At 38.2% G+C, this 25,409-nt stretch overlaps 1 protein-coding gene across 2 annotated transcripts in view; it reads left to right on the forward strand.

The window, feature by feature from the left end:
• Window positions 1–24,900, forward strand: part of ENAH (ENAH actin regulator) — a 148,877-nt gene extending 123,977 nt beyond the window's left edge. The window contains exons 6-14 of one of the 2 annotated variants that reach the window (XM_054979705.1): window positions 1,862–2,626; window positions 3,742–4,046; window positions 4,347–4,471; window positions 9,510–9,564; window positions 10,128–10,176; window positions 17,042–17,108; window positions 18,395–18,473; window positions 19,568–19,625; window positions 21,714–24,900. In XM_054979705.1, the coding sequence (XP_054835680.1) occupies window positions 1,862–2,626; window positions 3,742–4,046; window positions 4,347–4,471; window positions 9,510–9,564; window positions 10,128–10,176; window positions 17,042–17,108; window positions 18,395–18,473; window positions 19,568–19,625; window positions 21,714–21,751 (1,541 nt within the window). In that variant the 3' untranslated portion in view covers window positions 21,752–24,900. The remainder of the gene's footprint in view (window positions 1–1,861; window positions 2,627–3,741; window positions 4,047–4,346; window positions 4,472–9,509; window positions 9,565–10,127; window positions 10,177–17,041; window positions 17,109–18,394; window positions 18,474–19,567; window positions 19,626–21,713) is intronic. The other variant, XM_054979714.1, reaches the window with a different exon arrangement.
• The last annotated feature ends 509 nt before the right edge of the window (window positions 24,901–25,409 follow it).

The raw sequence follows: 25,409 nt of genomic DNA on the forward strand, positions 1-25,409 counted from the left end.
TAGAACTTGAAGGGGTAGATCCCTATCCCACCACACACAAAGAAAATTCAAGCTCCAATGCACTCTATCAAAATGCCAACAGCAGCTGTCTCTCTCCCTCTCTACTGTCTGCAAAGTCAGAGCTGGGAGCCCCCCTCCCCCCTGGTCTTTGCTCCCTCATTGTAACAAAATTGGAGCTCCACACTTGAAAGGAAGACCTGCCTATCAAGCTAAATTGGGCTTAGATTGGGGTTTCCAGGGCAATATCAGGAATTCAGACAGAGTTCAGACACTCCCTGCCTAAGTTGCCAAGGGAATTGATTGCAGGTGCCAGACTGTCCGGCTTGACGAACAGCAAGACGAACAGCAATGGGCGAGGCTTGCAATGACCCCCTGTTCGTTTAGAATGGGGCCTCATTAACAGCTTATTTGCGAACAGCAAATTGGGCTGTTCCCGGCTTTTTTTTTTGTTCATATTGCTTCTTCGTGCCCATCTCTAGCTACAACTACTCAAGTAATTTTTTTGTGGAGCCCAGTCTGCAAACTTGCCAGGCTGACCTCAGTTTTGCTTAATAACCAGTGGGACTTGAGATTTTTCTCTTGGTCTCAAGTTGAAGTTAAGTCAAAGAGGCAGATGGTGGCATGCTGCTCTGGAAGTGAGGATTCATTTTCCAGCGTTGAGAGTTTTAACTCTTGACTCTGTATGAAAATTGCCTTGAGGGACAGAGAGAATTTTCTACATTTTAGAAAAACATGGCATGGCATGCAGCCAAATCTTTAATAAAGCAAAGATTTTTCAGTAGAATGTAGAAAACCCTCTCTATCCCACTGGGCATTTTTCATATGGAGTCAGCCATAATGGGAAGGAGAGTCTACCAGCTTCTGAAAGTTGTGCCCCGTCCTCAATAGGTTTAGGATTGGATAGTTTTGACAGAAAAAGGCATAATATAATATTCATTTGGCATTAATTCTTCTTATGTAATGGAAGAAATAGCCCAGAAGAGCATAGCTTCAGTATGATCTTAACAGCTTCTTAGGCATATTTATAAGTTAAGCCCTGAGTCCTACTTTTTTAAACATTTCTGCAGTCCTCCAAAAATGGGTATGTTATATATGAACGAAAGATTAGCTTTTCGTTGTGACAACAAAACTTTTGGTCATATTGTATGAGAGACTATGAGAAGAGGTTAGAATTTTGTTTTATGGTACCAATTTTTTTTAATTGGTCATTAAGAAACCCTAAAGGGTAAAAAAAAGGTGGTTCATAATGACTCCTGTATTCAAAGAAAATTTGTCAGAGCTGTTCACCTAAAGGTTACTTGGCACAGACCACCATCTACATGGCTATTTACCAGCCTGTTGCTGTATTATATATCAGTTTTTTATCATGATCTGCTATTCAGGCACTCTCTTACTTAAACCAGTCACTTGAGGAAGAATTTTCTAATTTTCTTATTTTGTTATGTTCCTTGTTGAAGTATTACTTGGAAACGTGTGTGTACTTTCTATGGAGGATGAGGCATATTTATTTATATACTGGTTGCTTCTAAGTCTTAAAACACATGTTAAGATCACTACACTTGATTCCAACTGATTGATTTTGCTGATTACCTGAGAGCTTATTCTAAATCTGAGTTTTTCGCATTTCCAGAATGTGCTTGTAATCTAAATATTGGCACAATATATGACAAAATTGAAAGCATCTGTTGATAGTATATAAATTCTTCTAACCGTAATTTACTTGTGCCTAATCCTCTGGTACTAACTATAGTCTAAATTTATAAATTTTGTTTGAATGCTGGTTTTGTTGCTTCATTAGCTCCCTTTTTCTCTCTTTCCTCTTTTATCCTGCCTTTGCTGCTGCTTTCCATCTTCTGTCCAGCTCCATCTTACGACAGCTCCCCGTATAGCACTTCACTTCCTGAATACTCCAGCTGCCAGCCTCCTTCAGCACCTCCTCCATCATATGCTAAAGCAATGTCAGACTCTACTCCGGATTATGCTGTAGTGACTTCTGCACAGCCAGTTTCCTCCCCTCCTACACCACCGCTAAGGCACTCTGCATCACGTTTTGCTACATCGTTGGGTTCAGCCTTCCACCCTGTTCTTCCCCACTATGCTACTGTTCCCCGTCCTCTGAACAAAACTTCTCGACCACCTTCACCTGTGAATCCCCCAGTGTCTCTTACTTCAAATACCAAGTCCACTACGTGGTCTGCTACTAGTTTTGCACCTCTTCCTCCATCTCCTCCTGTAATGATTAGCAGCCCTCCTGGCAAAGCCACAGGCCCAAAGCCTGTTCTACCAATTCCTGTTACTGCACAATTATCCCAAATGTCACCATCCCCTACAGCACCCAATGGGCTTCCAGAATTGGCAAATTATCCAGCTCCTTCACCACCTACCTCAGGTCCAACCCCACCACCACCTTCGTTTCAGCCTCTTTCACTCTCTGGACCTCAAGTTGCTTCTCCAAGCTCCCCTAATTCCTCGGCTCCCTCATCCAAGCCTAGTGTTCTCCCTTCTCCCTCTGCAGCTCCCCCTGCCTCTGTTGAGAACTCTCTAAACTCTGTGCTGGGAGACTCTTCTGCTTCTGAGCCAGTTTTGCAGACAGCCTCTCAGCCGATTGAACCTCCGTCCCAGCAGGGTAAGGCTTTCTGTTATTGCTACTAATTAACTAATCAGGAATGCACTCAAAACTAATTTGCATCTGAAACGTGATTTAATACCTCAGAAGTTGCAGTGATCTTAATACCCTCCCCACCCCCAACAAAGGTTTGGCAAGTCTGTTATGGGAAATTGTGAAAATTTGGAGCTGGTGATTTTCTCATATGCCCAGTTACATGTTTTAAAGTGCACTTTGACTATTTGCTGATTATGTTTTGCTATTTTTTAAAAAGATTGGTTGTAAGCATAGTGATTAGCTCCATGTTGATTAACCTTGACTGTTAAACTGGCTTTTTTCAGTTCTGTTTTTGTCAGTAAAAATATCCAGAACTCACTGTTGTTGCTTTGGTTGTATGTATATGTGTATACTTCTCAGTATATAGAAATAGCTTTTATTTGCAGTTGTTCCATTGATTTCAGTCATTCAGAGATCCAGCTCCCCATGGATAGATGGAAATCTGCCTGTTTTCACAAACCAAACTCTTACCTGTTGGTCATGGACAAGCTTTATTCAGTTCTGCCTAAAATCCAAGACTGGGGTGGAGGGAGATACTTAATCCACAAACATTTAAAAATCTTCTAACTCACTAATATATGCTTTTAATACTTCTGAGAAAGTGCATAGATGTGAGATACAGTTAAGTAAATGCAGAAGTTCTGTTTTGTTTCTTTGTCTTCTCTTAAACTGGCTAAACTTAAGGGATCTGATGAAAAGTAGACAATGCGTTTTAAGTTAGACACACCATTTTGGTGTTATGATCATTAATTTTTATTCATAGATTCCATTTTTCTTCACCTGTTATTTCTGTCCTACTCAGAATCTGTAGAGTATTGTGCCTCTCAAAGGAATGGCATGAATTCTGACTTAAACAACATTGCTTATTGCTGAGAAAATGTTGAGTGCTGATTTTCTTGAGTGAATTGTTGGCTTGTTACCCTTAAAATACACATTGTACTGGGTAGTACTTTTTGGTGGTGTTGAGGTGAATTTTGTATTGAATTAGGATTCATATGAAGGTATGTAGCTTTTTCTTGATAGTGTTCACTTCTTGTCATAATTTTTGTGTTTGGTTTTGTGTTTGTTTTTTGAATTAGGTGTTATCCAAGGGCCACCTGCACCTCCACCACCCCCACCTCTTCCAGTTGGCCCTGTTCAGTCCCCGTCAGCAGTTCCAGCTCCCCCAGGGCCACCTCCACCACCACCTCTTCCACCATCAGGTCCACCACCTCCTCCTCCTCCACCACCACCACCACCCCTTCCTAACCATGTTCCTCCTCCACCTCCTGCCCCACCTCTGCCTACCACTGGTTTCCCCATGGGATCGATGTCTGAAGACCACCGCCCTTTAACAGGACTAGCAGCTGCTCTTGCTGGAGCCAAACTTAGAAAAGTATCTCGGGTAAGTACAACTATGATTTGTTTTTTAAAAAATGCATCAAATCAAAGGTGTCCTCTGTTCACAGGTCTTGTTATCATAAAAGACAAGTATAAATTGAGTATTGAAGTGTCTTTAAATGCCTGTGCAAATTTGTTAATATTAACTAGAATGTCTAATAAGCCAATATCAGCCAGCGTCTTAAGCTTTTTATCATTCAAATCTAGAGTAGTTATTTGTCACTTTAAAGTTACCTAGCCTTTCAAATATATGAAGGATTTATAATTCCTAAATGACTTTACTTTTGTGCGTTGTCAATTTCAGAATGAAGAGTCTCCTAATCCAACAAGCTCTGCTTCACCTAAAACAGATACTGGGCGTGGAAATGGGCCACTTCCCCTAGGAGGAAGTGGATTAATGGAAGAGATGAGTGCACTGCTGGCCAGAAGGTAAGATAATAATTTGATCTTTACTTATGTCTTTGCAGTAGTTTATAATAATCTTTAATCTTTTCCTATTGCTTTCCATCTTTCCCAAAATTATTGTCTATTCCAGTGAGTCCTGTCTTCTTATGATGTGACCAAAGTACAATAGCCTCAGTTTCGTCATTTTAGCTTCTAGGGAGAGTTTAGGCTTGATTTGATCTAGAACTCACCACTTTTTGGCTGTCGAAGGTATCCATAAAATTCTTCTCCAATACCACATTTCAAATGAATCAGTTTTCTTCCTGTCAGCTTTCTTTATTGTCCAACTTTCGCATCAGTACATGGTCATAGGGAATACCATAGTATGAATTATCTTGATCTTGGTTCCCTGTGACACATCCTTATCCTTAATGAACTTTTTCTAGTTCCTTCTTGGCTGTCCTTCCAAGTCTCAATCTCCTTCTGATTTCTTGGTTGCAGTCTCCCATCTGGTTGATGACTGAACCAAGAAATAGAAAATCTGTAACAATTTCAATTTTTTCATTGTCAGCCTTAAAATTGTGTGATTCCATTTCTTTTAACACCATTCATAGTTTTTCATGATCCACTCCAGTGTTTCCCAACCAGTGTTCCACAGAACCTGAGGGTTCCACAGGGATATTACCAGGGGTTCCTCCTGAAATCAGACAAGAATTCAACATTTGTACAAAAATAAACAAGCTCAGATATCACACTGAAACCTTATATTGACTTTGGATGTGAACTTTATTTTGATTTGATATTTTTATATTTGAAAAATTTAGATAATACAAAAAAGACAGGAAATATGCTTCGTTTTTTTCTTATAATGCAAGCTAACATACATGCACAAACTGAGATATAGCAGCTCTTTACAAATAAATGTTCTTTAAAATAATTTAGCAGTAATTGAATTGTGCTTCCTGCCACCAGCTTCTTCTGGCCTGTAAATGTTCCATAGGTAGGCTTTCCTTGAGATTTAAAAAAAGAAAAAGAAATTAGAGGTTCCTCCGTGGAAAGATTGGGAGTCTTTGGCATCTCCTTTTTTCTGAATTGGAATGTAGATTGAACATTTCCAGTCTGTGGGCCATTGTTTTGGTTTTTTGTCATTTCTTGACATATTCTTGTTTCTGTAGCTTGAAGTAGCTCTATTGATAACCCATCTACTCCAGGTGATTTATTTCTCCTAGTTGCTTTAAATGTGACTCTCATTCATTATGTGCTAGCAAATTTGTTTCCCACTACGTGGATTGGAAGTTGCATACATCCATTCACCCTAATGCATATATCAGTCTGAAATACATGTGGTATAAATTCACATTTTTACATGTAGATGATAACATATTGCTTGCAGTTTTCCTAAACTCTCCATCTGAAACACTAGGGTTATTGATCCAGAGGAGTAAGCTGTGTTAGTCTGTAGTAGCAAAATAGTTAAGAGTCCAGTAGCAACTTTAAGAGTAACCAACTTTATTGTAGCATAAGCTTTCGAGAACCACAGCTCTGTTCTTCAGTTGTTGTGGTTCTCTGTGGTTCTCTTATGCTACAATAAAGTTGGTTAGTCCTAAAGGTGCTACCTGACTCTTTACTAGGGTTATTGTTGCTATACTCCAGTCCCCCAAATCCTTGCAGCCTGATTTGTATACTGTACAAATCAAGTACATCAGTTTTCAAATTATGTTAGTTGGTCACTTCCTGGCAGCTACTGCAAAAAGTTGGGGAAAGATCTCTTTTTACCCAAGAATTTTGCTCATGCTTTCTTACCAGTCAGCAGCAAAGCTTATTGGATTGAGAGGGATAACAAGCTGCTCTGTCCTTTTTGTCTCTTGACTCTGTTGCTCCTTGGTTCTGAGTTACTCAGTTAATGTCCAAGTAGACAGTCCAACTATTGAAGTGTTCTTTTTTTTGTCCGAAGTCGTGAATAGCTGACAGTGGGATCCTAAAAGTACTTTTTCTTAGCTTATAGCGGTAGCTAGGGATAGAAAACAAATTGAAGTCCTCATAGTCGTATCAGGATCCTTTCTGGTCTTTTGTATACTTTTGCCAGCTGTTGAATGAAAGTATTTAGTCAGGAAAACTAAGGCCTTCCCTGTTGTGGCTTCCAAGTTTAACACTTCCCCATTCTGTCTGGATCAAATGCATTCCCCAGGTTAGGAAGTCCAAAAAGATGCCTTTGTGGTTAATGATTCAATTCAGAAAAGCCATAAAAAGCAAAAAGTTTTTTTTTAAAAGTGGAATGTCTGTTCCAGAGAAATGAACAGAGGAGAGCCTAGGATCTGTCAAAAGAAGGGTAAGTTAATAATTACACAAGCAAAAAGAGAATTTGCTAAACTGGCCAGAGAAACAGCTGGGCCTTTGGATGACTAAGGAATAAAAGGATTGCAAGAGGAAGATGAGGAGATGGCAGAAAAGCTAAATGAATTGTTTGTCTCTACATTCACTGTGGAAATTGTGTGGCATGTACCCAGGCCACAGTCACTATTTTCAGGAAGAGAATCTGAAGGACTGAGTCAAATTGAGATGATGAGCAATGAAGTTCTGGTCCTATTACACAAGGAAATAACAAACAAGTTAGTCTCTTGTCCCTGACAGGCAATCTTAGGGAACTCAAATATGAGATTGTTGGTCTACTGACCAGTATATGTAACTTGTGACTAAAATCATCCACTGTTCCTGAAGACGAGAGTGGCAAATGTTACACCAGTTTTTAAAAAGGGACCCAGAAAGAAACCAGAGAATTACAGGCCAGCTAGCCCAATGTGTATTCCAGGCAAATCAGCAGAAACTGTAATGACATATAGAATAATTAGACACATGCAGGAACAAAGCCTGTGGCCTCTGCAAAGGGAAGTCCAGCCACACCAACTTTTTTGAGTTCTTTGAAAATGTGTGAACAAACATGTAGACAATGACCTGGTAGACGTTATATACTTGAACTTTCAAAAGACTTTTGCCAGGATACCTCACCAAAGACTCCTGAGTAAGCTTAGCAGGCATGGGATAAAAAGATGGGTTCTCTTGTGGATTAAAAATTGGTTTTGACAGAAAGCAGAGAGTCAGGAATAAATGGGCAGTTCTTGCATTGGAGGGAAGTAAGCAGTGGGGTCCCACAAGGATTGGTACTGAAGCTATTTAATTTGTTCATAAACAATCTGGAACTGGGTGAGCAATGTAGTGGCCAAGTTTGCAGATGACATGGTGAAAACCAAGACCAAATGTGAAGACCTTCAAGAAGGATATCCAAAAATTGGGTGAAAGAACAACAATGTTGTGAATGAAATTCTGTGTAGGTAAGTGCAAGATGATTGGAACAAAAAACAAGTCAAGGTATACGCTAATAGGGTCTGAACTTGCTGAGAGTGAGTGGGCAAGAGACCTTGGGGTCATAGCGGATGTCTCAATGAACATGTCAACTGAGTGTGCTGCAGCAGTGAAAAGGCAAACTCTGTGCTGGGAATTATTAGGTAAAACAGCCAATATTATACTCTGGTATAGTCAGCCTCGTTTGGATTACTGTGTGCAGTTCTGATTGCCATATTAGAAAAAGGACATTGCAGAGCTGGAAAAAGTACAGAAGAGGGCAACCCAGATGATTGATGAATTAGATCGCCTTTCTTGTGATGAATGGCTGACAAATTTGGGACTTTTCAGTTCAGAAAAGAGGTGCCAGGATTGCACGGGGCAGAGGGAAGACATGATAGAGGTTTATAAAATTATGCACAGGGTAGAAAGCATGGAGAGGGAGAAGTTTTTCTCCCTCTCCCAAAATACTGGAACTTGAAGGCATTCAATAAAGTTGGTGGGCAGTCAATTCAGGATGGATGAAAGGAATGAGTGATTAAAATGTGGATTTGTTGCCAGAGGACGTAGTGATGACCACAGTAATCAACAGCTTTAAAAGGGGATTGAACAGATTCACGGATGATATGTATATCAGTAGCTACTAGCTGTGGTGATTAAAGGGAACTTCTACATTCAGAGGCAGAAAATCTCTGAATACTAGTGCCAGGAGGCAATATCAGGGGAAGGCCTCAGCCCCTATGACCTGTTGTTGGCTCTCCAGAGTAACTGGACTAGATGGGCTACTGGTCTGATTTAGCAGGGCTCTTCTTTACCTTAATTTTTTTGTGTGCACTGCTTTTTAATGCATTTTTTATACAGCAGGTTCTCTTTAGAATTCTACATTATTGTTGTTCTGATTCTTTTAGTTACCCTATTCTGCTGATAGAGTAATATTCCAACTTGTCATTATGCTATTTTTTGTTATTGTCCATGCTCTATTTTATCTATAATTGATGTTTTACTTGTCAACTATGTTGAAAGATTTCTTTGAAATTTAATAGCTGAGAATGTAGGTTTTAAATCTTTTGAATAAGTAAATAGTAGTCGGGGGCAGACATTTTTCATATTGGTTACAAGAGGGGGGGGGAAAGCATGGCATTACCACATCCTTGTATTTCAGTCATAGGTAAGACTTCCATTGTTGGCTAGAATAATAAGAATGGGGAGAGGTGTGTTTCTCACACACAGTTGGACAGAATATTGCCTACTCAATTTGCCTTGTATTTGAACATATGAAGCTGCCTTATGCTGAGTCAAGTCATTGAGTATACTGAGTATTGTCTATTCTGGCTAGCAACAAAATAGGTCGAGGTCTTCAGGTCAACGTCTTCCACATCTCCTGCTACCTGATCCTTTTAACTTGAGATGCTGGGGATTGAACCTGGGGGCCTGCTGGATGCAGTGCAGATGCTCTACCGCTGAACCATGTCCCCTAGCCAATTTTTGGAATTATGAAGACTTTTTTACATGAAAGCTAGAAACTCTGGACAACTGGCTTACCTGTCAACCTTCTGTGTATTATTAACAGCTGACTTGGTATGCCTCAATTACTGTAAACATTCATTGATGAGTTAAACAGCTTTTGTGAGCTCAGCACTATCCCACACTCTAGTAGAGGACAATTTGGGAAGAAATGATATCAAAGTCATATCTTGGCAGTTTTATTCACTGACTGAGAATACATTTTCTCTCCCTGCTTAAGGAGAAGAATTGCTGAGAAAGGATCATCAGAAGCGGAACCAAAAGATGAAAAAAATGCAAGTATTTGGCTAGTTTGCAATATACAGTTTTCTAATTATAACTGAATTATAATCCTTAACAATTCAATTCACTTTTATCTGTGTCAGCCGTAAAACATAACAATGTACAATTCACCTTCTAAATTGGAAGAAAAATAAACTTTAATTTCAACTTGCCTTAATAATTTGCCTTAGGATATATATTACATCAACACTTCAAAGGATACAACTTTTATTCATTTTGGAAATGTTGTGTCTTTTACTTCCATGCAGCTTTTGGACATTTTATGTCAATAGCTTCTAAAAGATTTAGTTCTGAGAAATCCTAATTATAACGTTTACTGGAGTTAGAAGATAATTATAAGCTGAGGTCTTGTGGCACCTTGTTAGTCTTTGTCTTTAGTCTAGCATAACATATCATGGTCTCAAACCTATTTTGTCTAATCTGATGAAGTGAAAGCATATGTTAGAATAAAAAGTTGTTATCTTGAAGGTTCTACAAGACTCCTGGTTATTTTTACTGCAGCAAACTTAAATCCCTCTGGCAAAATTAATACATATTTCTAATCTGATTTACATAGGATGAACCAGAGCCTTCGGCATCTAAGCCTCCTTCAACAAGCACACCTGGTAAGTTATATAAATTGGAATATATGAGGCATGTTGTAATTCTCTGTGTGTTCAGTTTCTTCACAGGAAACAAAATTATGGTATTTTCCTCCCTTGAAATCCACATTTTCCTCCCTTTAACTTCTATGCCTAGAAACTTACTTGCTTTTAAAGAAAGCAAAAGAATAATGTTATTGAGGCAGTTGCTATCTATAAGCAAATGTAAACAAGATTGCTAAAATGAAATGAACAGTTGTCATTAGAAAGTATAAAAAAAACTGAATAGGATGGTGGTTAGCTACAGATGTCATTGAAAATGATCAGGGGGATATTAAAATTCGAGATGTTGCTTAAATTTGTAGTAAGAGTAATAATATAGCTAAAACCAAACAGTTGGAAAGAAGTGTACTGATATCCTTACAGTGGTATATATATGTAACAGAACGAAGACTCTGCTGGTGCTTGAAACTTTGACTGCATATAAAGCATTCTCTACCATAGATCATGTATGGGCAGGTCACTTGAGAGGGACCAGTCACCCTCCAGTCTTCATCCTTCTTCCGGTGTTGCTCTAATCCAGACTTCTGTCAGATCTGTGGCTAAATAATAGTTGTAATCCAGACTACCTTCTACAATCAGACAAGAGTCCGTTGTTTTCAAAAGATTTACTGAAAAAGGCAAACATTATAGTCCACTGGCCCAGATGCAATATCTGGGCTGGTACACGTGTATTGTTACGAATGATAGGCAAAGAACAAGGTACAGAGTATCAAACCCCAGCAGGCCCAGCCTCCCCCCCATAGTTCTCAAAACAAGCCGCTCGAAGCTGAGAAAGTGAAAGTTTCCCAAGGCTGGAAAAGCTGAAGTCAAAACATTCTCCTTCTGTGAGATAACTGCGAGGGAGCGTCTTGGCACCTGTGAAAGAAGCACTCAGAATACTAAAAGAATTAAAATGGAGTCTCTTTGGTTATACCTAGAGAAAAGCATTCTGAACCTGACAGCTTTCTCAGTGGTGCCTGTGGGTGCATTGGTGCCCACCAATACTTTTCATGATGCCGGCCAAGCTTTTCAGGAAGTGGGTGGAGCCATTATAAGGCAGGGCTTGTTGGAGGGAGGTAAATGGCTCTTGTGATAGCCATTTTGTGTTTGATTCCATCTCTTCTGACAGCCATTTTGAGATTGTGCTCACTACCTCCTCTCAAATTTCCAAGATGCCCATGGTCTCAGAAAGGTTGGGGACTCCTTATCCTTCTTTGTAAAGCTAGTACAGTGACTTCTTCCTTTTATCTGCTTCACACAAGAGAAGCACATGCACACACTTTTGCTCTGGATGGGGAAATGACAGCACGTTTCCCATCCACTTCTCCTCTTTCACATCTGTGTGTGCATACACACACTTCCTTGGTCTGTATTGGAGAGGCAAATGCTATTGACTCCTTTCTCTGCATCAAAGCTGTTATTTGCTCTTCCAGGGAAAACATGTCTTGAACCAAAAAGCTTTTCAGGAGGAAAAAAAGGAAGGAAGGGTCCTCTATGATGAAAAAAGGAATGAGGATTCCTCTGTTACTACCAAAAAAAGGGCTGTGCTGAAAATTGTGAGACCTGCATGTATAAAGCCAAGTGGGTCGATGCTAATTAGCTAAGATAAGAGTCCAAATTGTAATGTCTGACAAAAGATAGAGAGGCCCACATTGCCACTTTTCAGATATCCATCACAAGATTGTTGGTGTTGTAGGCTGCTGATATAGATTCATTCTGTGTTAAATGAGCCATGATTCTTTCTGGCAGTCTCAGCCCCTGAGATTCATAAACCAGATGAATTCATTCTTTCAACACAGTAAAGCTTTTAACACTATCCTTTTTTACTACAGCAAGAAAAACAACAAAAAATATTCTGATTTCCTAAAAGCAGATTTTTTTCTGAGGTAGATACATGAAGCTCATTAAGCCAAGAGAATGCTAGTTATTTTCTATTGTATATCCCAGCTCTGGGCAACAACATGGATGGCAGGTTTTGTCTGGAAAATATAATTTATCTTAGGAAATAAGATAGGGATCAGTCCTTAGTACATTTTGTCCTTGTAGAGGGAGCAGAAGCCAGATGTGATGGATAGGGATGTAAATTCCAATACACTATGATCAAACTTACGGCCATCAGGGACAGCTCTGTAAAGGTAAGGAACTTGAAAGAAGCTTCCTGGATAGATTCCAAACCAAGACCTTGTGCAGTCTCTGTGACAGAAAACTGGGTAAATGGGGGGGACAAACAAATGAAGGCACCCTTTTGAAAAATGGTTCTCTTGTGGCTGTCATGAAAACCACTTACCAGAGCGGTTATTCAAAGTCATTGCTTCCTACCTGTTACAGTGTCTTAACATGGAAGTCTTCTGAGGATAGATGATGCAGAGTAAAAGCATAATCTGAGGCAAATTTGACTTTATTGCTCAATATTCTTACAACCATTAGATATATGTTTTCCAAGTGCACTCTGAATATTAAAGCCTTCTTGAAGATAGTATGACCTGCGTGGAAAAACCTTCAGTTGAAACTTTCTGTCTTTAGAATAGTCATTTGACTAATTAAAGGCATTCTGGGTGGGATCTCAGAGCTAAGCTACAAGAGACAAATTAAACTAGGACACGCACATTAAGAGTGTCACAATGTAAGCCGGGAAGCTGAGTTTTAAAAGAGATCAAAAGGTTCTGTCAATTTCCCCTCTCTACAGAGCAGCAGGAGGGTTTGCTAATTTCCGCTTTGCTTCCTGAAGGCTCTGTCAGTTTCAACTCCCCTTCTGGGCAGCAAGAGGAAATAAACCCTCTGAGAAGCCATCTTTGCTGGCTCTGTAGAGAGATGAAATTGACAAAGCCTTCCAATCTCTTTTAAAACTCAGCTTCCTGGCTAACATGGTGACTCCCTTCATGTGTGCATCTTCATGTATTTTGTCTCATGTAGCTCTCAGTTCCTGAGTTAACATGTTCGTTGATATTGATAATATCCATGGGTGTCAAATTAACAGTTTAATTAGATGCTTAAAACATTATTGTCTGGTCTACCTTTTCTTATTAGAGTTTATCAACTTGGTAATAATAGGGATGTGCAATCCATGTTGTTATCTTAAAATCTCCATAATTTGAAAAAGCTTCCCTTTGGTTAAATAACTGCACTGTCCACCTCTTCATGCTGTGGAACAGCTTGGGGCTGACCTTCATATTTTGAAAAGGCAGCAGAGTCTGTGGCAGTTTTCAAGAGTGGATTCTCAGATAAGCAACAGTGTATGTTGCCAAACATGGATCCCTGAAGTTGTACCAAAAGCTTTAGATCTCCTGACCTGACTGACCTCAGTTGCTGTGATGTCTTTAATAACTGCCTTCCTCTGCTGTGGAAAAAAGAACTTTCTCTACAAGACTCTGAAACTTTTATCATGTCTAAGCTCCCTGGCAGTATTTTATTTGCAGTTATTATAAGGGCTTCTGTTTTGAAGTTCTGTACCTCCTAAACATATTGGAAAACTTGAAGTCCAGGACAGTTCTCCAGTCCCTAATCTTTTGTGGAATCTGAAGGAAATTTACTATATGCATAAGGATATGTACATGTAATGACAATAATGCTATGACTGTCCAATAAGCAATTTAGGGTGATTGCAGTGTGGTGTGTGATTGCAGTGTGCGGTCTTCAGACACATGGATGTGGGAATAATCAAGAACCTGTTGTATGGGGATACAATAAAACTCTGCCATAATCTCTGACTGTTGTGTGTTTCACCCATCAGTCTACTGATTACTTCATGTCGCCTTGCTGGAACAAGCATCTAGAGGATTCCTGACCCTCTTCCTCCAGACACACCATTGTGTCTCCCTGTTGACACTGCCTGCATCCCTAGATGCCAGAAAGGGGGAGGGTACCACATTAGACTTGGAAGCTGCAAAAAAATACTTTAGTCATAGGTTGTGCTGGGCAACTATCTCTAATGGCCACTATACTGGAACAGAATTTCATAGCATCTAGACTGGCATTGGTCATGAAGGCAACAATTCTTCATAATCTACAGATATATTAATCAAATTTTCTGCTTTAGTCTGAGTAGTTGATGAGCCTTCTGGTCCATGTAAATTATGTCATTGAGGCTGTGTTGGTCGATATGAGGCAGAGTGATTTCTTCTGTAGAGTTTTTCAGAGAGGCTTCCCTATCCTTCAGTGCATCTGTGCTTGAGGCAGGACCCTACTCCAGAAGCATAGATTACTGGAATCTTAATTAAATCTATCCATTTTTAAAGGTAGGAATACAGTTTCTTAGCATGGCCTGACTGGAATCTGAAGACAAAAAACATATTGTGGAGTAAACTAAAGAAAGTGACAGAAACTCCCTCATAGTCACAATAGTACCACCAATATGCTAAGATATTATGATAAACTCTTGTTAAGATGTTAAAATAAACTCTATAACATTGAAAATACTGATCTCAACCCATTATAGCATATCTACTATTGGTAGAATTATTTACATTTAAGCAAATGTTTAGACAAATATTTGTCTATAGTATACGTTTTTTAAAAAACTCTTTCCATTGGAAAAATTGAGAAAGTACTCAAACTTTATCATGTTCTTCATAGAGTGTGAAAACCCTTGTCATAAGAAGCATTTTTTTTCATTCTGACAAAATATTTCCCTAGAGCTCTGCTACTTTTGTTTTCTCAGCCATATATCTTGAGAGGTCCCTCCTGCCGCAAAGGGGTTTCCCACACAGATTTTTTCTGTCAGTTGCTTTAGTTTATCCCATGATTTCTGCACACTTTTTTGCCTTTAGTTTTTGCTTCGTTTGTTTTTTCCTTGTTTTGAGACCACTTTTACCCTGATTTTTTTCTGGAAGCTAAACTTGAGTCAGTTTTTCCTCATGAGTCATCTAGTTTTGTTTGTCTTGCCGACTCCCAACCTACCTCCAACCCACTTTTCAATTATTGGACAGTCATTACTGTTGAACCACTCCTCCCCCTGTCTTCCTTTCTCCTCCTCCTGGTTTAGTTTTCTATCTTTCTTTAATCATCAATTTCATATTGCTATACCAACGTACTATTGTAATAACAGATAAAGCAGGTTCTCTGAATTCCCAGCCTTTGTTTTTTTAAAAAAGTAAGTCTCTAGTCTGTTTAGTTGCAGCAATGCCTTTTTCCTTATATATCTGCAAGGGGAAGGAGCTGGAAACTAATTTTTTTAAAAAAATGGGAGCTGGAAATTCAGAGAACCTGTTGAATCTGTTTTTGCTCAAAAACCCTGATGGCCCACAAGAGCTTGGGGGTGGCCACTTCTGACACCAGAAAAAGCAGTGTGGTTTGAAAAGCACATCACTGCTACTGCTCTGGGCTCCATCTCAACAGAGGTCATTTTGTCCTGCTAGTGCTGGCCTCTGCCTACTGGCCCTGGATCAGCCTGGGCAGAGCTTTCCAGTTTGGACCATGCAGGGAATTTGGGTATGGGTGGTGAACCTGCTCCTTTTTTAGGCTTCCCCATACAAAGACTAGCAATGTATTCATTTTCCGTCTCTTTTAAACACCCTTACTTGAAAATCTTGATGATTTAAAGCACACTCAGATCAAAATAAACCAACTCCACAACTATAAAAACACAGAGGGAGGACAAAATAGTAGGGAGTCCAGTAGCACCTTTAAGACTAACCAATTTTATTTTAGCATAAGCTTTCAAGAACATAGAGGACAGACATTAACTGTACTGCTAAGAAAATCAAGAATGAGCCAAGTGTGTGTGGGAAAGCTTAATGTAATATGACATTCCTAGTGTGTTGCATGTTTCATCAGTTTAACTGCATTTTGGTACATCTTGTTCTGACTGAAGCAACAGTTAGCTCATAAAAGGAACAAGAGTGAAGCAAAAAGAACAAAAGAGAGGACATGTTTTAAAAAGAAGCTAATAGAACAGATACTAAAAAGGAGGAGGAAGGAAAGAAGAGGAGATGAAATGAAGAAGGCACAGTTTTGGTGGAAAATGGCTCCCCATTTTCTTGTGTTCACAGAGGAGTTAGTAGAACTGATTCAGGAAGGAGGGTAGTTCTGGTAACAGAGACAGAAACTGTACCCTACTTCCTGGCTCCATAGGTGATAGGAGTTGGAGTACTTGATTGTTAAGATTTTTTATTTTCCTCAAGCAAGAATATATAATTTTTTACACAAACTCAAATATTGTGAAATATGTATACTTTCTGATTCACAAAATGAAGAAATTTGAGCTATTCCTTAAGTTTTTAACATTTGGAGTTTTGTTTGTTCTACAAAACGTACGTGTAAATATATAGTATTTGAGTTTATTATAAACACTATGTATTTGCTGGTCAGTGTTTTGTTTAAATTGATATCTAAAAAAAACTTTAAAAAGTGATGACTGACATGTTTTCCAAGAACATCGGATAGGACTTTGTACATCAAAATATGCCCCCCTTGGTTTTGAGAAAGGGCATCTTGCCAAAATGAAAGTAATGTCCTGAATAAACAGATCCTCCTTTTTGTCTGATGATTAAACAGCAAGCCTCCCATCTAATATTTGCTCTGGCCTGGTCCCTTAATGTATCAGAAAAGGCTTCGGCAGAGTTGGTAAATTGTTTGCTTCTAATTAAATTAAAACCAAACATGTAAACCTCTGGTCTACTCAGTGTACTATTTAGTACTTCATGCTGCTGCCCCTTGATTTTTATGGCGTCCATGATGGCTGTAAAAATTTTGTCCTTCTCTTTAGTGCTTGAATGCATTTCAAAAGTTTTTACAGTGCAGTCCTAAGCAAAGTTGATGTCGGTGGCTAAGAAGGGTGTAACTTATATTTAAGAGTGCGCTGTCAATCATTGTATATAAATCTAATGTCCGTTGACTTTATCTCATGCAGAACTAACAAGAAAGCCTTGGGAGAGAACAAACACAATGAATGGAAGCAAATCTCCTATTATTTCAAGGTAATTGTCACCACAAATATTTGGATCAAAGTATTTTACAAAACTGTGTAGACGTTAGACATTAGGTCTTCTGTTATTTTTTTATGGATGTAGAAAGAGATCAAATGGTACTTAGAAAAATGAGGGAATAAAATTGCCTTATAGCTCTTAATTCTCAATAAAAATTCATTTTAGCTTATAAGCAGAGTATTTGTTGACAGATGTGTAAACCTGGAGAAAGAGAGGAAAAAATTTAGACCTGGGTAGGTTAAAGAAAGGTAAGATTTGAGATGGGTGGTAGAAATCTGCAAAACAGATTTTTTGTTTTCTGGTGGCCTGATATTTATATTTGGGGAAAATATAAAAACAAAAGTTTCTTAAGAATTTAGAATTTCACACTATAGATTCATTCGGGTATTGATCATGATGACTCAACTTTCCATCTGTCAGAATATATTATATCCAAGTGGGGACCTGTGAATAATTCACAGGAGAGGGGAAATTCTGCCCCTACTTGTCCCTGCTTTCTTCTGCAGCTTCTTTCTCCCTTCTGTTATATGTTATTCAGAGAAGATGTGTCTTATAAAAGCTTGTGATAGTCTGTTTAACATTAGTGGTGGTAACACTGAAATCATGATGCTAATCTAATACACATGATGCTGCAGCATTTCATATGTGGGTGGATTCCAGATACAATGGCCTAGAACTTTATATTTTGATGGTCACCATGTCCACTAATTAAGAATCTTTAACTAGTATATCTAATTAAAGTTTAAAATTGGTTGTGTCTTTGCATGGTGAACATAGGCAGAAATTCTCTTTTATGATAGGATGATCTACAGCAATATTTTTGTTACCATACAGCTGGGTTTTACAGTTAATAAAGATTGTATTCAGACTTTTTAAAAGAAGCTGCTGTCATGATCTGGCTTATAAAGGATAGTATTCTGGTATCCGTCAGCTTTATATATGCAGGAGAAACAATTTGTTCATGGCCATCAAAGCTATTCTGTTATGACATTAATGTAAGTGCACACAGACATTGCCTTCTGTTTTTCTAGGAGCAAGATAGGATTCAGTAGACATTGAGTATACTGTCATTGTAGGATACCAACCCCACTAACATATAAAATTCACTATTGTGAGAGTTTATTTTCCATTTTGTGATTAAAATTCATCCCATTTGACAGTACTGATTGCAGTGAGTTTAGAACTTGGTGACAATATCAATATCGGTTTAAAAATGTTGAAGCGTTGGTGAAAAATTCACCAAAAAACCCTCCTCATCTATGTTTGTTCCTTAATAGACCAAAATCTGCATCCTCTGGGCAACCCAATACAAATGGAGTACAGTCTGAAGGGCTAGACTACGACAGATTGAAACAGGTATATATTTTATTCTGAACAAATACATTTTTGTTAGCATTTCAGGCTGTAGCTTTAATGATTGGAATATATTTGAATAACTGTGAGTAGAATATTTATGCTAATATATCTTTCTCAATCACTGTGAGAGTTATTGCTTGCTTTTCTGTTTAGCGGTTCTTACTCCCCCCCCCCCCCCAAGAGTTAAAAGATAAAAAATTACGGTATCATGAGTCTAAAATTCTTAAAATAAGTTTTGAAAATGATTGTTCAATGACAGATGTCTGTGCATCTTGTAGACTGCCCATTCATTCCTAAATAGGAACCTAATGTTGGAGCCCTTATGGGTGCATACTGCTTAGTACTGACGTAATAAGCAATATAAAGCAAACTAGTTTTGTACAAGGCGAGCTTGTTGGTAGTGCTGACGTTGCTCCAGCACAGAAACTTGGCTGCATCCACAATATTTTTGAGTTAATATTCTGAAATATCTTGTTAAAAATGGTGTCCTGGTTAGTAAAGTAAAATGCTGGCTTTCTTCACTGAGCTGAAGAGAGTGGGAGTAGGATTCTATCCCCTTTCATCTTCTCATCTCAGTAGTGACTGCTTCCTTCCTACCTTACCTGCATTTAACCTAAATCAATATAATATCAACCAGTCAATTCACTCAAGATTTGGAACCTTTATTTAATGTTGTTTTCAAATTCTGTATAAATTGGAACCTGGTGTAATAATGACAACTGCTGTTAGTCATTGCTGATAACAATTAAGGTGGGGAGAGAGTAATTACCCAGAACTAGGGGAAGAGTGCACAGATCCTTGACTGGCTTGTGATCTTAGCCATAGTTAACACCAGCTTTATCAGTGTAATCCCAAGTATACCCTTCTAAGTCCATTGAAGTCAGAAGGGAGTAACTCTGCTTGAGATGGCACTGTGCATCAATACTGGCCCTAATAGTGCATCTGTAATGCACTGACTGCTGGCCGTACATATTTTGGATGTGTAGCAGTTGAAGTTTGAATAGTGGGTAAATTTTAAAAATAAATGAAAATTGATAGCTTTGAAATTTCTTTAGACAGAAGTTTAACGTTTTAACTCTGCTCTGATACCATAGGATATTTTAGATGAAATGAGAAAGGAATTAACAAAACTAAAAGAAGAATTAATTGATGGTGAGTATTTGTATTTGTGAATGACTTTTGGATTTTTAAGTACAGAATTATTGTAGTAATGGGGTAGAATTTATTTTAACATTTCTCTCCTACTTTTCCCTTTGTGGCTTGAGGTAGCTTACAAATTGTTCTATTAAAACCATAAATATAAAATAATTCAAAACTACATGCTTATAGCTCAAACCCCACTAAATGCTTTTGCAAACAGCACAACTTCATGGCACTTTAAAAAAATTCTACAAACATGATTGCCTCTCTTCATTAGCTGGTACAGTTGATTTTAAAGTGGCTGCTTCCTGGCAATAACCAAGCTTGCGCTTCTTTCATTCACTCCTGATCACTGCGCATATTGTCCTACCCCCTAGTTCACTGGCAGTTTTCAAGAAGAGGCTGGATGAATACTTGTCAGAGATGCTTTAGGCTGATCCTGCACTGGGCAGGGGGTTGGATTAGATGGTCTGTATGGCCCCTTCCAACTCTTATGATTCTATGAATTCCAAGAGATCAGTGTGACCAAAAGATTGGACCTTATATGCAAGAGGTCTTTCTCTGTGTCTCTGTGTGTCCTTGAGAACAGATCCCGTAATACCAATTTTAATATGTTATACTCAGCAGTCCTAGCTTCCTTGCAGCGTACAGAGTCCTTGGCAGGGGTGTCTAAAGGAAGTACTTTTTCTCTTATCCTAATAACCCTCCCCCAGCGCTTAGGTTGAAGCACCTAAAATCTTACATCATCCTGGGAGGGAATTAGGATGAAGACATGTGCCTTTTATCCCCAAACCTAAACTCTGTTAGCGGCTCAAGCAGATCTTTCCCCTTCTGCCCTCACACCTTCTTTTAATCTGCCCTCAGTATTTACTACTCTGTGTTCTGTCTCTGTTGGGATATAATGAGCATGCTTATCTTCAAGCCACTTCTTTTGTTTGCAAGTATCTTTTTTGGAGTTCCCCAAGTATGCAGAAACCCTTATGTTGTCTCTTGGCAGCCCTTTTTCAGTGCCCTAATGATGGGCCCTTGACCCTGAAATTTGCAATTAGAAGAAACAGTCTGGAGCCTGCATGTAACTGTGGTTTGGAGGGGGTTTCTTCTCACCAGCAACCCAAAAGCTTTCCCTCCAAAATTCTGTGGTCACCTGAATGCTTGAGTAGGCTAGTATATCCATGCCCTTCCATTTAATTTTTTTAGTAGTGTATTTTCTATATAATAATTGGAACAGGGCCAGCCATGTTACTGTTCGCTGTAGGTGATAGTGATCATGGTGTTATCAGTGGAATGGGCCTACCTTGGAAAGTTTATTGAGGTGAGCACAGATTTGAAAGCATGTTACAGATTAAAACCTGGAGTAGTACTCATTGTTATGAGACTCTGCTCCTTGCACTCATTACAGCAAGTGTGCCTCTTTAGTTGTAGTTCTGTCCTTTGTGTTTCTAGGCCTCTTACTCCATCTGTCATTCTTTAAGCCTTATATAACAACATTCGATTTAAGTTGTCCTTCAGGACAACTTAACACCCACTCAAAGCTGTTTACAAAGCATGTTGTTATTATCCCCACAACAATCACCCTGTGAGGTGGCTTGTGGCTGAGAGAGCTCTTAGAAGCTGTGACTGATCCAGGGTCACTTAGCTGGCTTCAGGCAGAGAAGTGGGGACTCAAACCCAGTTCTCCAGATTAGAGTCCCAGTGCTCTTAACCACTAATGTAAGCTTAATTTTCCTTAACATCCACCCTGCGCGCTATTCTGTTCATGCTGTTCCTCTCCTGTCCTCATTGATTCCTGGCTCTTATATACTACTACTTTGGAGTAAGGTCCAAAACAGTTTTCTACAATAGTTTGGTCTTATATCTTAATTTTAAAACCTTGTTTCCAGTCTTTTTGAGAACACTCATCTTACAGCTTGGACATTTCAGACTTTAACATGTCTTCTAATTGTAATTGTTGTACCTCTCAATTTATAGTGCAGTAGCCTACTGAGTGCTGTATATACCTCATTGTCATGATAGACAAGTTATCAGATCAAATCACAAACAGTCTACTCTCTCCCCCCTAGTATTGTTGCAGCTAACTTTTTTTTACCTCTTTCAAATCAGCTATCAGGCAAGAACTGAACAAGTCAAATACAGCATAGAAAGACTAGGACTAAGCCGTTGTGACCACTGGTTTTGGTGCAAAATCAACTACATTTTATGAGCTGTTAGAAGAGTGAAACGCCCAATTGGAAGAAGGAGAAAGCAAGATTCTGAAAATTTTCAGACGTTACTCTGGTGGTCTGCTATTTCCCTTTGCTGCTGTTTTCTGACTTTTCAACAGGGTGGAAAATAGTCTTACATTGCGGGAATGACTTATGCAGAAACTCCTATATCTGTCAAGACAAGATCACAGTGCATTGAAATGTTTTCATATCAAGATGAAGCTACACATCTCACAGTTCATTGTTTAAGACATAAAAAAAGAAAAGCTTGAAGGCTTTTCAGAGAGGTTTTCTTTATTAATGAAGAATTTAGCAAGTTATACTGTTATACTGCAAATGTATCTCAGGTTAGTCTTCCTATCATATTTGGTATTGCCATGAAAAAGTTAGATCAAATATGACTTTAACTCGCAAAATAAAGAACAAATAACAAGACTGTGTGTTGTAAAGACATATTGGTGAACAAGAGACTTAGGATATTGTACTCCGTAAAGTTTTGGAATCTTATGATAGGAAGCCTCTCTTGTTAACCTTCATACAGTTCCGTAGGGAAAAATGTAAGTGCTGTCCAGAGTATAAAGATGTTGATGCCTTCCTAAATTGTAATGCTTTACCAAATCTAAGACTCCTCCAGAACATAAATCAATGGTAAAATATAAATGGTTAGATTGTTATAGACTTACCATAGATTTTCAATCTTTTAAAGATTTATGCATGTAGACATTTTTGTAATATAAAACAACTGCAGAGTTGACTTTTTAATTTAAAACATCCTTGCATGCCACAAATACTAAGTAGCCTTTTTATGGTAAGGCCTAGTTACTGCCCAGGCAATACTTGAGAGATGTAGAGTTGAGAATAGGGGTAATTTTTTTTAATTTAAAACGATTTGTATTAATTACTGCACTATTTTTCCTTATATTGCATGCATGTGTAATAATAAGGAAAATGTTGTGACCTATCAGTAATCATGGTGAATAGAACCAGGTACTTAATACTTTTTGTATCATTTTCTTTAATTCTTTATATTTCAAACTTAATAATATTTCAGTAACAGTTCTGGAAACTCCAGTCAGTTTTCCTGCTTTTCTTAAGTGAGTCTAAAGTTAAGCATCTTGATTGTACTTGGAGATGATTTAAAGGATGCAAAGAAGAAAAAATAGCATTCTTTCCATTTTACATATCAAGGCAGGTTTTGCTTAATTTGGGAGGTGAGGTACTAGGCTTGTACAACCATTATCTTCCCAGAGCTTGGCAGCAGGTAATGAGAAAACATATTCCTTTCCACTTTCCTGCTGGAGGTTCTCCCACCCTGCCTACCATAACCAAGATTAATGAGCTTCCAACTATAGTTTCAAATCCTGTTAAAGCAGAAATCTGGTTAGCATTAATTGCTACAGTTGGTGCTCATGCATCCTTTAATCCTGGTTAAAGCAGCAAAGGGGGATTCACACTAGAGAATAGGAGGAGGGATTTGGGGGTGATCCTGCAACCTGCTCCCAGTCCTATGCTTTGGACCTTGGTAACTGACATTGACAAAACTGCAAGGTGAACAAATCTCATGAATAGTGGTGGCAATCATTTATTTCTAGAATGATGGCATTTACTTTCTCAAATACGTTCATTGCTAATTCTAGTATCTAAACATTATTAAAATACAGCAGGCACATTTCTAAAAAAGGCAATGGGGTGGTGGGGATATCCTGCAACTAAAAGTTAACATTGCAATCCTAAGAAGAGTTACTCCAGTTTAAGCCTATTCAAATCAATGGGCTTAGATTGGAGTAACTCTTTTTAGATTTACACTGTAAGTGATCTAGCAAATTACGTGCAACAAATAATTTATTGCATCTTGATTTTTCAAAGTTATAATAGTGCCATATTTATTTTGTGAGCTATGCTGATTTTAAAACAACCAGCAGTTTTAGACATAATTATTCAGTTTCTTAGATTACCCACATCCATCTAGGCTTAGTACATAAGGAAGCTTTAACTAGCATATCCTCCCAAATGTTGAACACCAAAGTAAATTTAACAGCAGTTATTGCTGCTTGAATGAGGAAATTCTCAATTTTCCTTCTTTCTGTATGATGAAAGTATGGCTTATAACATATATCCCCAATTCACTGGTTACTTAAACATTTTTTTCTCTGCATGCATTAGTTTGAAGGCATTTAAATCTCTAAAGATAAGCAAATGCTGTTGTTCTCAAATTAAGGAGGCACTTCCATCTTTTAAAAAGTAAATTATGTTTAAACAATATAACCTTGATAGCTTACACTTTTCAAAAATCATGTTTGATTGTTTGTAAAGAAAATTCAGAGGTAGCTTAGGAGAATGTTATAGATGTCTGTGGTCCAAAGGTAAGAAAATTAAGTTACTAGGTTGTGAATGAAACTGGTTAATGCACTAAATGTTTTGTGCCTTGGTCTATAACATGATTTCTGCGTAAAAGAAAGAAGGTTCTGTACTCTTTCTATATGCATATTTACAAGATCCTCAATTGGACCGTTCCAGGGAATCCAGTTTGATAAACTGTAAATTCATGCTGTTGGACTAACAGCTATGCCATCGCCAGATATTTCTGTAATTAAAATGAGCTACTACAGAAGCAACTTAGGTTATTTTAATTACTGTTCTTGGGAAAAAAGATGGTTCCTGTGCTTTTGTACAGTGGATGCCTTAAGCTGAATATGGTTTAGGGGATCACTTTTAATTCCAGGAAGGTTTTGCTTTCCTCAACACTGTGATCTGATCTGTGATAAATCTGTCCTATCCATACTCAAGTGGCTAACAAGATAATTGCAAACAAACTGAATGTACAAATTTTAGTGCTGGTGCTGAAATCTCTTCAGAGAGTTATCATGAAACAAAGTTTATTGTTCAAAAAGTTTTGCAAGCATCAAGTATCAATCAAAACTGAAGATGAAACACTAATGAATGTTGAATTTTCATGCATTTAGTTTTACCTCCTTTTGAGTTTTTCAGTTAATTCTCTGCTATTTTTACCATACTGTGTCATTTAAAAATTTCTTAAATGCTAACTTTGTTTTGTTTGAGCAGATGAAATAAAATTGCAATATATACATGCTGTTGCTACTGTTTGTGAAATCTGGCTTATTGTGGAAAATCCAGACCAGTCTTACCATGTTGAAATGACCTGATTTCTTTGATTTGTAATACCTTGCTAATGTCATTCTACATTTGTAACTTTTGAAATGTGTTACCACCTCAGAGAAGTGTAAGGCAGTATGCTCATAAGTTAATACTGATCCTGAATCTGAGCAATCATTGGTATTTTCCTTATATGAATTGCTTTGGATCTTTGATTTCTATCCCTTCCCCATACTTTTCAAGGTATGTAAACATAAATCACACATGCCCATAAGTTTCTCCTGAACACCATAGTTCACACTTCGACAGTTTTTATTTCCTATTGTCTTTGCTGATGTGGTATGTTGAGTGTAAAGACAAGCTACTTTTTCTTGCTTTATTAAGTTTCACCACTATCAGAGCGCTTCTAGATTTTAATCAGTTTTTCTATACAATGCCACAAGTATACATAGTGTTTTATGTGGCCCAACAGAGTAGGTTT

This window comes from Eublepharis macularius, chromosome 1, assembly GCF_028583425.1.
Source record: "Eublepharis macularius isolate TG4126 chromosome 1, MPM_Emac_v1.0, whole genome shotgun sequence".
Taxonomy (NCBI): Eukaryota; Metazoa; Chordata; class Lepidosauria; order Squamata; family Eublepharidae; genus Eublepharis; species Eublepharis macularius.